Genomic DNA, 14437 nt, shown 5'->3' on the forward strand with positions numbered 1-14437 from the left:
TCTTGGGTTCCATTCCAGACTCTCGGTGAGTGCTCTCTTGCAGATACAGACTATTCTCCCCTTTCCTCCAAGCTTGACCCCATCCTTTCCAACCTGTCCCAGACATGTCTCTTCTCACCCCGGCTCTTGTCCTAGTCCCAGTCTCACCTAGTCAGTCCTAATCTCCTTGCCCAGCCGGTCCTAGTCTTTCCCTCTGGGTTCCTCATCCAGTGTGTCCTTCCCTGCTAGCTCCCTCCTTGGGCTTCTCATCTAACTTCCATCTTCCCCACTACCCTCTCCTTGGCTAATTGTCCGAGTTGCTTTGCCCAATCAGTCCCACTTCTCCCCCTGCACTCCAGGTCTCTGTCTGATCTGTGTCTATTCTCCTTCCCCTGGTTCCTAGTCCCAGTCTCCTTGTCCAATCTGTATTTTTCCCCTTCCCCCAGCCAACCAACTCCCAGTCCCCTCATGTTTCCCTAACTGGCTCCTAGTCGTCTTGCTCACCCACTCCTACCCTTCCATCCAGTTCCCAGTCTCCTAGCCAAAATTCCTCTTCCTGCCCCCTCCCAATTCCTGTATCAACAAACTCCTTGTACCAATATACTACTTTTCCTCCCCTCTGCCTTCAAATCTGACAGCTTCCTCTTTCCTGCTGCCTGGGTGTCACTGCTTTGGGAGTGGGGTGAAGGGACATCAAGAGCCCAGGAGAGACCGGCCTCCTGCCCTGTTCTGGAGCACTCATTACAGGGTGCCAGCTTTGACCCTGTTCCCCTTGGCTGGAGCACACTCAGTAGCTTTGTGGAGATAGCTCATGTGTAGTCTGGTCTACATTAGGAGTTGTGAAAAGCTTGATCTTGCTTGGTGAGGGCAGAATCTTTGAAGATTTTTTTAGGTGCTAAAATCTCAACTGTGTGTGTGAACTACAGCTTTTCAAAGGCTTATGTTCAAATTAGGATGGTTTTTCATCAAGACAGCAAAAAGCACATCCCTGATGGAAGGGCTACTCCCTGTAATATTTCATGTCCCTGCTCTGAAGCATGGGCTGCTAGAAGTGTTAAAGAAAAGGTTGACAGAATATTTTAACAAGGGCAAAACAAAGTTCTACTTCTCTTCTAGCTGTCCTGGTGGTAACAGGTGAGAGTTTTGTTATGCATTTACAGCAAGTGCAAACAACGCTATTAAAGTTTACTTTTTTTAGTTGAGTTTAGGATATTCTGTCTGAACTACTCTTTGATGCCAAGGGATTCCCATCTCCTAGCAAAAGATTAGTAAAATACTGACTGCTTGAAAATTAGGTGACCAGTATTTGTGTCTAAAAGAGGTAATGTTCTAGATCACTTTGAACTGGATTCTCCTGAGGGACTATTGTTTCATGATCTGACCGCTGAACTGAGAAAAAGAAACTGTCAGTTCCTTTTCTGAAATGTTTTTGTATTTATCTGTAAAATACCTATACATTTTAAGGAAGATAAGTAGAGAAACTTTCAATATGGTATTAAATGGGTAAAAACAATGTATTTGGTATATTGTAGGTCAATAGGTTTATGAATAACTAGTTTTATACAAAAATAAGTAGTGAAATATTTTTGCAAACTTGTAAAGCATGTGTAGCTATACAGGTGGAAAGGTTCCTGTAATTAAGGTGAGAGATAACAAGGGCATGGATAATGTTTTTAATAATTAAGGGAGTGAAGAAACAGCTTTTGGAATATAAAAAAGGAAGAAGATACAGGATTAATAAAAGACTAGATGTAGTAGTAAAAAATTGACGATAACACTGAGATTAGGCTCCCAAGATATGAAAAGGATGGTGGAGGCAAGGAGGGACTTAGGTGTACATACTAAAATTACATCTTTCTAGATGTAGTATAGTTTAGTCTTAGCCTGATGTTTGTGTTTTACAGCAACATTGATAAAAGCCATACACTCCTCATGCTGGTTTTAGGAATGTCTAATGCAAGCTGTGATCCATTTCATATCTCATATTTTATGTTTAGTCACATTTGTAACTGCTTTCTCATTGCTGTTATTTATTCTGAATAAAGTTAGGAGTGTTTCTGCAAACAGGCTGGGTTTTATCAAAGTATACATTGCAGTCCTCCCCCACCCCCCCCCCCAAGTTCTGACAAAAATATTTTGGCAGTCCCAGAAGGTGTGTGGACCTCTTTTCCACTTCTTGCGATTGTAGCTTGGGATTTCGATTTTGCATTGACTACTGGGGAGTAAAAGTATATGACTTCTTTATATTTGAATTTTGTTCATTATGGTGAGAATTTTAGAAGAGATCTAGAAAATATTTTATATTACACTGAAATTCTTTCAATTTTTCCATTTCTGTACTGTGACATCTATTCAACTATCTTCAGAGCTGTATAGAAAATGACAACTTTTATTAAATCTGTCTGCTTTTTAAAAAGTAAACAACTTGTTTTTAAATATGCACATGAATTGCCATAAATTTTCTAAACTTGTGGTGTGGTGGTGATGTACTTGGAGATATTAATAAAAATCTGATCTTTGAAATTTGTACTGTTAACTCAGTTTAAGAGATGTAAAATCTGAAAGAGTGAGCTGATCTACCTTGTCAGTTTATTCTGTTCCCTTCTATGATGTCAGGAGAAGTTAAGGCAATATTTGGGGGATTGGATGAGGAAGTTTTAGCATCTCCTTTCTCTTGTTTCCAAATGGTTAAAGGTGGGTTTTGAGCATGTTACTTAGGATTTGGACTTTTCCATGTACATCCAAGCTGTTGGTGGTATCCGATAGACTGCCTATTAGATACCTTAGATAAGGTGCCTGGATTTTGAAGGGTCCTCTATTTTGTTATGCTGCAGAAACTTTGTATTTGATTTCCCACCCATTCCCAAGTGAACCTACGTACCCAATGCTGCAGGTGTTCTTTTGCTTTCAGTGAAATGTTGTAACACAAAATGCAGTTTTCTTCTGATACAGATTCTAAAAATGCACATTCTTATTCAATGCCTTTGGTCTCCATACATATTCAATCATGTTTGCTTAATCTAATTGTAGAAATAAGCATATGCTGCTTTTTGCTACTTAAATTTGCAAAGACTAAGTTAGATTCTATTCCATATTAATATTTTAAAATATTCTTATATATCCTCAATAGAATTGTCATCTAACTATAAATCAATTATGTGTTTGCAAGGCTTTAGTTTTCAACACATTGTCCATGAGGTATCTTAAAAATTGTTGGACAAAGTAAAGGTTGGTAGGTCCCAAATTTATCTTTTTAAAATAAAGTTCTTGGGTATTTGCCTACTTGACAATCCTTCTTTTCCCCAAAACTTGTTTGGTTTTCTTTGAAGATGCAAGATCATTGTTAGCAGTCATCCTTTACCTGGGAGCAATCCTAACATAATAATCTAGTATGTTCATACCATAATGGAAAATGTATGTGCCAGGGAGACTTCATAAAGAAATGTTTTTAAGTTTCAAGAATCTCAGTGGTTAAGAACTAGAAATTTTAAAAACTTAAACTGTCAACATCTTGATATCTTCCTATACACATTAAGCATAAATCTTATCAAACTTAAGGTTTGTTTGTAAAATATGAAGACTTTTTTTTTTTTTTTCATTTAGTGGAGTTCAAAACTTAACATGTGAAATTAAATCTGGTAGTTGAAATGTTGTTTCTTTCTGTACTCCTGTGGCAGATTTCTCTTCAGACTTTATGGGAACACTTTAATTTAAATCATACTGTAAAATTTCTGTTTTTTATAAACAAATTATTAAAACTGAGGATTTTAAAAACCTTATTTACTTTTCACTGTTGATCTGTCTTCCTTGCAGCTTGAAGATGAGCTGTTTTTCCTACACAGGCATCATCACTGGTGATAAAAGATAGTGCAGGCCAAACTCTGATGTCTGTTATATCTGCATAAAATCCTGTTTTAAGATTATACCCTAAATTATGCAACTGTATTTGCATAATTTGTGTAGTTGAAAGCAGAATTTGATCTTGTAGAATGTTTTCTACTCTTGTATGAAATCTAGATTGGTTTTTCAGAACCCAGGGTAAATTGTTAGGGCTGGCAATTGAAAAATCTCCCTTCTGAACTGAGAATTTGATGTGGTGGTATTGTAGTGTGTTTTCAAAAGTGAGTTGCTGTGCTTCCACTAGGACAGTAGCAGACTTAATAGTGGCATAATCCTATTTCTGTATCTAAATGTCTCTCCCCAGCTGTGTCTCAAATCTTAAACATTAAATATCTCGATCTTTACGGGACTTTAAAAAAAAAAAGTTAACTATGGAATGGATCCGCAATAGTTGTGTTTTAAAAACAAGATTTTCCTCCTGTCTCAAGGAACTTCTATAATGTTTAATTTTTTTTTAAAGTATTTCTTTTAAGACTGCTTAGAAATATCAGGAAATTAAAACTAACTTTCTCCAGCTAGGCAATTTCAAGACTCTAAACGTACAACAATTTGGCTTATATTTTCTCTTTAAAAGCAAATATAAGACTTGGTTTCAGCAAGTTATTCTGGTCTTGATTGTTTAGGAGCATAGGTAGACAGATGTGCTAGCTCTGCTTGAGCTAGCATATGTCTGTCTGTCTGCACTGGGAAACATGCTTCAAGCTGCTACATGGACAAACGGTTGGTGCAGTGACTGGTCTTGGCAGAAAATTCCTCTCTGCCTTAGATGTAAACCATACTTTGCTGAATGAAGTTGAAAGTTGCAATTTACAGATTTGACTTAGGTACTTGCTGAGAGGCAAAGCAAGAATAGAAAGTGCCTATTTGTCTCTTTTCAGAGAATAGATTTGCAGACTTTCATATACCATGTTTACATGAGCAAGTAAAATGATTTCCAGATAGACTCCTTCTTTTTTTAACACTTTTAGCAGAAACATATCTTAATTACAGCATTTCTCTAATATTTTACCTCTTTTAGTCTTTTAGAAACAAGATCGCCATGGCCACAGAAATTGGCTCCCCACCCCGGTTTTTCCATATGCCGAGGTTCCAGCACCAGGCACCTCGGCAACTGTTCTACAAGAGACCTGATTTTGCACAGCAGCAGGCAATGCAGCAGCTCACCTTTGATGGGAAACGGATGAGAAAAGCTGTGAACCGGAAAACCATAGACTACAATCCCTCTGTAATTAAATATTTGGAGGTAAGTCTAGTTAGTCTACTGTACCAAAGTCTGAATAGTGTTTTCTGAAACTCTGATTATTCAAATTTCAGGTATGTTCACAGAGTAGTTTGGGTAATTGGGGATTATGTATAATTGACCGTGTTCTTTCAGAAATGTACAGATTCAGTGAAGCGTGGATAGATGTTGCTCCTTCTGAATAAAATAATAAACCTTTAGTTCATATTTGAAGTGGAAGATCTGCTGTTATATAAAGCTTTTCTGTGAATTCTGATTTGGGACAAGAATTGCATATCTTATTACTTTGTTTTGACATTCAAGCTGACCTAAATTGTACGTTAATTATGTTAAGATTCATATGATCATACTTGTCAATTTGTGGCTTTTTCTTTGTGGGAAGAAATAAATAAATAAAAAAAGCTTGAGTGTTCATATTGGGCAACTGAAAAGTAGTTGTCATTTTCTATTCAGCTGCCTCCTTGAATGAAGAAAACTAATATAGGCTACTCATACCACAAGTCTGTGAACCACCTTGTGCAGTCCTAATTGCTGAGATTACTTTGAACCAAATACTGTGGAAAATATCTTCTTTCCAAGAAAAAATACCCACTTGGCTTTCCAAATTACTTGGGGTATGTCTACGCTGTCAGGTTTCTGCCCCACAAGTTATACCACTTCTATTAAAATGCTGGAAATAAACCCCTGTTGCGTGTCCACACTGTGCTCCTTGTGACGCTGGAGCACATCCACATTAGCAGCTCTTGCAATGGCAAAGACAGCAGTGCATTGTGGTAGCTATCCCACTGTGCAACTGGCCACAGGGTGCTTTTGGAAGGGTTTACAATGCCTCATGGGGCAGGCACAGTGTCATATGATCCAGATTTCCCAATCCCATTGTTCCATGGGCATCCTACTACATTGCCAGCTGCTTTTCAACTGAAGGGGGTGGGGGATGAGAGAGTGTGTGACAGGGATAGTGTGTGTATGGAGAGGGGAAGGAGAAAGAGTCAATGTTGTTTTGGGGTACAGTGTGTGTGTCCGTATGCTGTCTTTTAATTTCAGATAGTGGCAGGAAGCAACCATTCCTGGGGGAGGGGAAAACCCTGACATCAGCCCCCGGCTCCTTCCCTGGGCTGTGACCCAGAGCAGATCAGCACAGCATACAACGGCTGTCAGAAACGGTGCTTTGAAAGGGGAGGGGCTTATGTCTCCAGGGAAGCCGTGCTCAAAGCAATGAGCAGAGTGGTCACTTGAGGCATTATGGGATAGCTCTGGAGGCCATTTACAGTGCAGAAAACAATCAAGTTTCTACACAGGTAATAGAGCACTGGAGCCTCTGTGCAAACAGCCTTCTGACTCTTGTCAAGGTGGCTTTTTTTTTTTTTTTTGCATTGCTGCAACTGAGGAGTTTTTGTGCACAAAGTGGCTTGGCAATGTGTACACATCTGCAGTTTGAGCGCAAAAAGCTGCTTTACTGCACAGAAACTTGCCAGTGTAGACAAGCCCTTGGTCTCTTAAGTTTCTTTATAAATGTGTGTTTCCAGGGTGAGATCTTGTGTGCCATGCTCAAGTATTAATTCTGAGGAAATACGTTATGAGAAAAATGTGAATCCCCAAATATACAGTGGGAATGCTGGCAGAACCTCAACTGCCAAATTGTAAAGACAGCATTATAATGAATTGTATGCGTCCATTCCATTGTAGCCAACCCACAGTTTGACAACAAAAAGGAAATAGATGTGTCTGTTAGTAATTTCAAGATATGCTAAGGTGTAATATTTAAAATATCTCAAGAATGAACAAATGAGTTTATAGCAGTGTTCCAGTGGGCTGCTTTTAAAAGCTCACATAATTAATAAGAACTGACTCTGAGGTAAACAGAAAATCATCGCATTGGTAGTCCAGTATCACTTTTTACTTCTGGAGAAATTAAGGGTTTTTTTTTTTTTACCTGAAACTTTGCACACGCTTGTTTTTAGTTCAAATTTGTATTTAAGTATTTTTTAAAATAGTCTTAGAGTTAACTGTGGCACTGTGTACACAACAGAGCTTATACTGGCATAACGGTTTCATATAGATGCAGCATACACCAATATAAGGAATTTTTCTGCTGGTATAGGAAACCACCTCCCAAAATGATGTTAGCTATGCTGACAGAAGCCATCATTTGTCAGCATAGCTGCATCTATGCCAGGAGTTTTGTCAGCATATCTGTATAAGTAGGGGTTGTGTGTTTTTCACATCCCTTGCTTATATAGCAATGTTGGTATATGTTTGTTTAAAATGTACACGTATATAGGTTGAAAAACAGGTTCCTGTGCCCACCTAGTGACATTTAGAGCCAGGTTTTGAATCCCATGCCATCAAAAGTTAAGGTTCCAGGCTCAAACTATCTCCATATTTTAACTGATCTGATATTTTAACTGATGTGGCATGGGCTTTCATGTTTTTATCACATCATAGTCACTCAGTCAGGAAATTATATGCCAAAAATATTTATCTAAAATTCTAGCTTAAACTTTGATTCACAGTCAAAACTTGATTGAACCCACCATATCAAGTTAAAGTAGGGTATTAGTCTTAAATTTGCCAAGCTGTGAATCCTGTCATGTCTAATAATTGAAGACTGTTATGATTGGCAATATAGAATACCATATATACTGGAAGTGAATTTTTTTGTCTTCTGGCCCTTCAAACCCCATCCCTTTGACTACACTGTCCGCTCTTGGTGCTCTGACCACAGAAATGTCCTTTCTATGCAAGTACTACTGGATGGAACTCACTTTACTTTAGAGGCCATCAACACATCTCTCACATTAGGTAGAGGGGTCACTGCAGAGCCAAAACTCTTAGAGGCTGAGCAAGAATATACATTTTTTTTCTGGCCTAGAAACCAAGAGACCAAGCTTGTGTGTCTCTTGTAGTAATGCAGAACATTAAACACAGGATCACTGCCTTCCTAGTATTTTTACGTAGAACATTTACTTTCAGTGAATAAATAGATGGAATTCAATGGGCCCCTGTCAAGGTTCCTTCCCCACTGTGAACTCTAGGGTACAGATGTGGGGACCTGCATGAAAGACCCCCTAAGCTTATTCTTACCAGCTTAGATTAAAAACTTCCCCAAGGTACAAACCTTGCCTTGTCCTTGAACCTTACGCTGCCACCACCAAGCGTGTTAAACAAAGAACAGGGAAAGAGCCCACTTGGAGACGTCTTTCCCCCAAAATATCCCCCCAGGCCTACGCCCCCTTTCCTGGAGAAGGCTTGATAAAAATCCTCATCAATTTGTACAGGTGAACACAGACCCAAACCCTTGGATCTTAAGAACAATGAAAAATCAATCAGGTTCTTAGAAGAATTTTAATTAAAGAAAAGGTAAAAGAATCACCTCTGTAAAATCAGGATGGTAAATACCTTACAGGGTAATCAGATTCAAAACATAGAGAATCCCTCTAGGCAAAATCTGAAAGATACAAAAAAACACAAAAACAGGAATATACATTCCATCCAGCACACTATTTTAACAGCCTTTAAACAAAAGGAAATCTAACACATTTCTAGCTAGATTACTTACTAACAGAAGTTCTGAGACTGCATTCCTGATCTGTTCCCGCCAAAAGCATATCACGGATAGACAGACCCTTTGTCGTGTCCCGTCCCGTCCCCCCCAGCTTTGAAAGTATCTTGTCTCCTCATTGGTCATTTTGGTCAGGTGCCAGCAAGGTTATCTTAGCTTCTTAATGCTTTATAGGTGAAAGGATTCTGCCTCCAGCCAGGAGGGATTTTATAGCCCTGTATGCAGAAAGGTGGTTACCCTTCCCTTTATTTTTATGACGGCCCCAATCACAGTTTTGGACACTGTTGTACTATAAATTAATCATTCTTTTGACTTTACATGTTTCTTATAATTTACCTCTATCCTCCTTCATCTTATGTAATGTATACTAGTTTCCTGAAGCCCAAAGTTTTGTACTGGATTTGTTCTGAAACTTATGCAGTGCATAATGAATCTTCCAAATATGCAGTCTGTATAATTCTTCCTACTTTTTGTTCAATAACACTGAAATACAGCAATAATAATAACAACCAGGAGCTATTTTCTTCTTTCCAGAATAGAGTATGGCAGAGAGACCAGCGAGATATGCGGGCAATCCAGCCTGATGCAGGATATTATAATGATGTAAGTACAAACCTTTATATATGCTTCTGAAGCTCTTATTGTAGACACTAAAACTCTTCTAACTGAAAAGTAAGACTCTGCCTCTGTATACCAAAGTTCTCTATTTGCCCTTGAGAGTTGACTAAGACTTAGAGGGCAACTTCATGCTATGTTCCCCTGCACTAATGGAACCTTTTTGTCCCAAGAAGAGAGCCAGAAGTTAATGGACTCTTTCAGCCCTGTTCTAGTGTAGTGAAATTGCTAAAGTTCAGGTGTTGAAAGGTTAGTTGCATATGAGATGAAACGCGTGTGTGTGTGTTGGTTCCTGAGATGGTGAAAGTAGTATCTGCTGATCTCAAACTCTCAACGTATTTAATTGATTCATTCCTACAATCAAACACTTGTTTTTCCAGAAATGAGCCTTCTGAGCCTTTTTTTTGTTTCTTTCCCAAGATGCAGTTTGAAACATAGTTGCTAAAATTCTTTTCTTTCCTCACTTACAGCTGGTCCCTCCTATAGGAATGCTGAATAACCCTATGAATGCTGTAACAACAAAATTTGTTAGGACATCTACCAATAAAGTAAAATGCCCGGTGTTCGTTGTCAGGGTGAGTATTATATTGGCCTGGGCTAGAAGATTTGTTCCCAGGCTTGATTAGTTAACAGAGAAATATTTGTCTCTAATAAAATTAGAATGGCAAGATAATAAAACTAGAAATGTTTCTAAGTAAAACCATCATGCAGGATTCCAGGTCTTGGGCACCCCAAGGCTTTTTCAAAATCTGGACGGACATGCCTCACCTTTTTCACACAGGATCCTAGGAATGATTCTGGGACAATTAATCAATGTATTCACTGTTTGATTTGTATGTATTTCACCTTCAGTCTAATTTTCTCAAAAATTTTTTGTGCCAATGTGTCTCAACATTGTCTTGCGGGAACCAACCCAAATGAAGAGGGTAGTTCAGTCACCATGCCCGTTCAGTCCTTGCAATCTACTAGCCTGCCTGCAAGGGTGCCAGGATTCTAGTAGTAGTGGCATGTTTGATGAAAACACCTTTTCACTAGAACTGAATTGAAGCCATCAAACTCATTTCACATAGGTGACTAGACAGCCACCTTCTGATAACTCTTGGTCACACTAGTGTTTTGGGCTGGATTTGAACTGTTGAGCTAGAGATGAAAAGCCCTGTATCCTATATCTGATTTCCCCTCCCACCCCCACCCCCCCTCCTTCCTACCTTCCAGTACAGAGTCACTTTATAAATCCAAATGATTTAGAATCTCATGCAGGGACTTCTATTTTAACAATGCTGAAAGATACAGGAGAGGTGGCTAGGCACTGTCTACACAGTCTAATTCAGTTTTTCTCTTGCAGTGGACTCCTGAAGGGAGGCGCTTGGTCACTGGGGCTTCTAGTGGAGAGTTCACCTTGTGGAATGGATTGACTTTCAATTTTGAAACAATATTACAGGTAACTACATCCAGCAAGCTGTCTGCATCTTTCTCAGAGATTGTAAAGAATATTGTAGTCATGCATCTCCACATACTAATCTATGGCTAGTGGACTGAGTTCAGTCCTGAGAACTAGGGAACACCTGAGTACTTATTCTGCACAGTCCCTGACTCCTATTGTGATCTTGAGCAATTTGTTTAATGTTTTGAGCTGCATCTCCCAGTCTGAACTATAGAGATAATATTTCTGACTTGTTTTCAAGGGAATATGATGAGGATTTATTATGTTTTAAGTATTGGAGATACAGTGCAAGTGTTTAGCTCTTCACAACTAAATTTTGCACTACACTGTGCAAGATACATAAAATAGTCTCTCCCTGAGGAGCTTGCAGATCTAAATACTCTCCGTTTCTTTTATTGCCTTGTCATAAATGTTAAATGTACATGTTCTCACTGACTTTTGTGTTCATGTGGGTTAGGTAACATTTGAACATATTTGTTAAAGTTTTATTTTTGACTCCTCAGGCTCACGACAGCCCTGTAAGGGCCATGACTTGGTCGCACAATGATATGTGGATGCTGACAGCAGACCACGGGGGATATGTGAAATACTGGCAGTCCAACATGAACAACGTCAAGATGTTCCAGGCACATAAGGAGGCGATTAGAGAGGCCAGGTTTATACACAATATACCATTTTCTGTAGTACCTATTTCCATAATTAGACTGTTCTCTAAGTGTATTCTGGGTGCAGAGATGCATGGGTTCTGTCAGATTCTGGGAAACTTCATGCACCAAGTAAACACAATATTTTCTTTTGTTTCCACATTCTCACCGTTTTGCTGGCAACTTTTTGAAATAGTATTGTCCCAGTATCTGCCTCTGCAATATGTTAGAGATGTATTTGTCTGCCGCATTTTGCACTGGTATTCTTTTCATTTATATATGGTGACGATGTGTATCAGTTATTCCTTTTTATACGGACTGTGTAAGACAACAATTTCATTCCAAATAAAGAATTCAGTCTTTAATAATCTAACTGAATAAAATATAAAACCTTCAGAAACAAAACACCTGCATAGTTCTCACAAAATAATAATAATAATAAAAAAAGCTAAATAAAGTGAAGAACTGCTTGGCTTGGTGAGGCCAAGGTTTCCACTAATACTGAAGACCCACACAGATTGCCACATCCAGAAGTCTAATGTTAACATTGAATGGGTTCTTAAGCTTTGAAGCTGTAAGCAGACCATTGAAAAGAAGATTGTAGGACATTTTCCTGATTCACTGTTGATGCCTCAGTTGTGCAAATGTATATTTTTATATAAAAATGGAGTTAAGTGATATTTTCTCAGTAAGATGTATATGAAAGATGTTTCTAAAGTAAATATGGATGAATCATTTAGTAAGGTATGTAAAGAGAAGAAATGTTTTTTTTAAAGTAAACCTGAAGAGCTGCAGACCCAAAATAAATCTAAAGCACTGTTTTTTCAGATTGGGGTGCTGCCCCTTGGTGATAAGAGGTTCACTGCCACAGAAACACTTTCTATTGAGGTCACCGCTTTCCCCTCTGATAAGATTCAGGATTTCTTGACAGAGTTTGATTTACAAGACATGCGTACATTGGATGCAGTTATTGGTTTAGTGTATCATGTCCATACACTGAATTTCTCCAACAGTAGGCCCCTTCCCCATCATAAAGATCCAGGATTTCAAGGGGATTGCTGTTGAATTAACAGAACAGAGACTCTTCCTTGGTCTGTCGCTGCACCAGAAAGGAAGTGGCTGCCTGTCAGTTGCTGGAGATGGTCTGACCTTAATCACATGGCTAAATAACCCCACACTTTTCCCAGTGGCTTTCATCAAGCAATATTGATAAATTTGGAAGCATCTTCCATGGCTGTAGAATTCTAACTTCATTTCACAGAAGGGAAAAACTTCCCTCTGTTCCTTTTCATATGTGTGGAACATGTTTTATATAAGAATTTTTCAGCAACCAGTTCAACTGCTCGTAGCAGTAGCCTCTTCCTATTCCCCACCTTCCCTTATTTTTGCTTATCTTGCTGCAAGGCACCTGTGGCTGAAGAGGAAATTTACTCTTAATGCTCTCCCTCCATACTTCTGCAGTGTCGCTTTACCACTATCAACAGTGTGAAAGTCTAGGGCTGCAGCTGCTATTAAGTCAGTTTCATGTTGCTGCTGGTCTCAGAGAAGGTGCTGCTGTGTACAGTCATAGGTAGGATAGTGCTAAATATAAATTCTGGATTTTCCCACTTGCCTGGGGATCGAAATGCAGAAGTAAATCCTAAACTTAAATTCAAAGTCTTCTGATGGAAATGTGTCAAATGGCAGACACTGTTTAATTAGTGGCCCTTATGTTAAAATGCCTCTTTCAATGTATTACACCTTACAGTTTAATTTTGCCCTGTCTGAGAAGCATAGATATTCTGTTAAATGCTGACTTCTTTCCCCTGCTGTGTGTCTTCATGTAACAGTTTCTCACCCACGGATAATAAATTTGCTACATGCTCTGACGACGGCACTGTTAGAATCTGGGACTTTCTACGTTGCCATGAGGAGAGAATTCTTCGAGGTATGTGTGCAAATAGTACTGATTGGGATATTTCAAGAGGGGGAAAACCTTTTTGTAATTAAGTGTTCACAATACAGAACTATCAGCTTGTCTCCATTTTTCGTATGACATCCCTACCTTAAATCCTCCAAACAGATAATACCTCCAGGAAAACAGATATTTCAGTTGGCCACTGTTTTTGATATCTCCCAATGTCCAGACAGCTTTTCAGATTTACATTACCCATGTTTACTGCCTGTTTAAACTCTTTAGATTTTGGAGCTGGGTATAAAGATGCTTTCCTAATCCTGCTGTTGGCAGAAGCCGCTGTTAGGAAGGCAAATATATTCCCAATTTTTCATCAGTGCTTAGTAACTGTGACAACATTTGCTCCATGGTACACACATTGTCGTGCAGAATGTGATGTTTTTCAGGGACGTAACTTTGAAAACACTCATTTGACTCTAATTTATTCTAAGGCAAGTCAGTTACTATTTAGCTGTGTGGAACATGACATTTAGGTGAACAAAAAACGCTAAGTTTTGATTACACCACACACTGCACATGTTAAACGTCTTGGCTTCTGAGTTCAGTAGTAGTGTCTGTGAGAGGACACTTCTGAATCTTTTCCATTAGATACAGTTCAGGAGCTTTCTACCTTTTTTTCTGCAACCTTGTTTAGTAACAATAGCCTATATAAACTATTCCTTTCTTTCTGAAGATGCCACTTAATTTTCCGAGTTCATCTGCTAATGTTCATATATTGGACCAGTACGATATAGTAGATGTAACAGGATGAAATATCATTAAGGGTTGTATTAACACTGCTGTCATGTCATGAGATATGAATGAGATGTTGACATGCAGACAGTCTGCAAGGAAGATGACTTTAACAAAACACTGGAACTCTTGGCCTAGGTGCCTGAACTCATTTGACATTTGCCAATGCATAGGTTTTAAAAGCCTTGTATATCACACTTGGACTTGCAACATTTTTACAAAAGAGAATATTCCCTGCTTCTCTTGGACTCTTTATTCTGATTTTTACTGTTATATTCTCCCTTTGAACCTTACTACTGTTGAAGCCTAGCATTTCAATATAGTCTTGCTTTCATGATTTTTCCATCAGAAACATCACTACAGGAGT

General features: G+C 38.7%; 1 protein-coding gene across 7 annotated transcripts in view; it reads left to right on the forward strand.

The window, feature by feature from the left end:
* The window catches only part of WDR33 (WD repeat domain 33), a 102812-nt gene that overhangs the window by 25254 nt on the left and 63121 nt on the right, over window positions 1-14437 (forward strand). For all 7 annotated transcript variants that reach the window (XM_038415208.2, XM_043492981.1, XM_038415209.2 and 4 more), the window contains exons 2-7: window positions 4898-5122; window positions 9216-9284; window positions 9767-9871; window positions 10642-10737; window positions 11244-11395; window positions 13214-13311. In XM_038415208.2, the coding sequence (XP_038271136.1) occupies window positions 4919-5122; window positions 9216-9284; window positions 9767-9871; window positions 10642-10737; window positions 11244-11395; window positions 13214-13311 (724 nt within the window). In that variant the 5' untranslated portion in view covers window positions 4898-4918. The remainder of the gene's footprint in view (window positions 1-4897; window positions 5123-9215; window positions 9285-9766; window positions 9872-10641; window positions 10738-11243; window positions 11396-13213; window positions 13312-14437) is intronic.

Source organism: Dermochelys coriacea, chromosome 9 (genome assembly GCF_009764565.3).
Source record: "Dermochelys coriacea isolate rDerCor1 chromosome 9, rDerCor1.pri.v4, whole genome shotgun sequence".
NCBI lineage: Eukaryota > Metazoa > Chordata > Testudines > Dermochelyidae > Dermochelys > Dermochelys coriacea.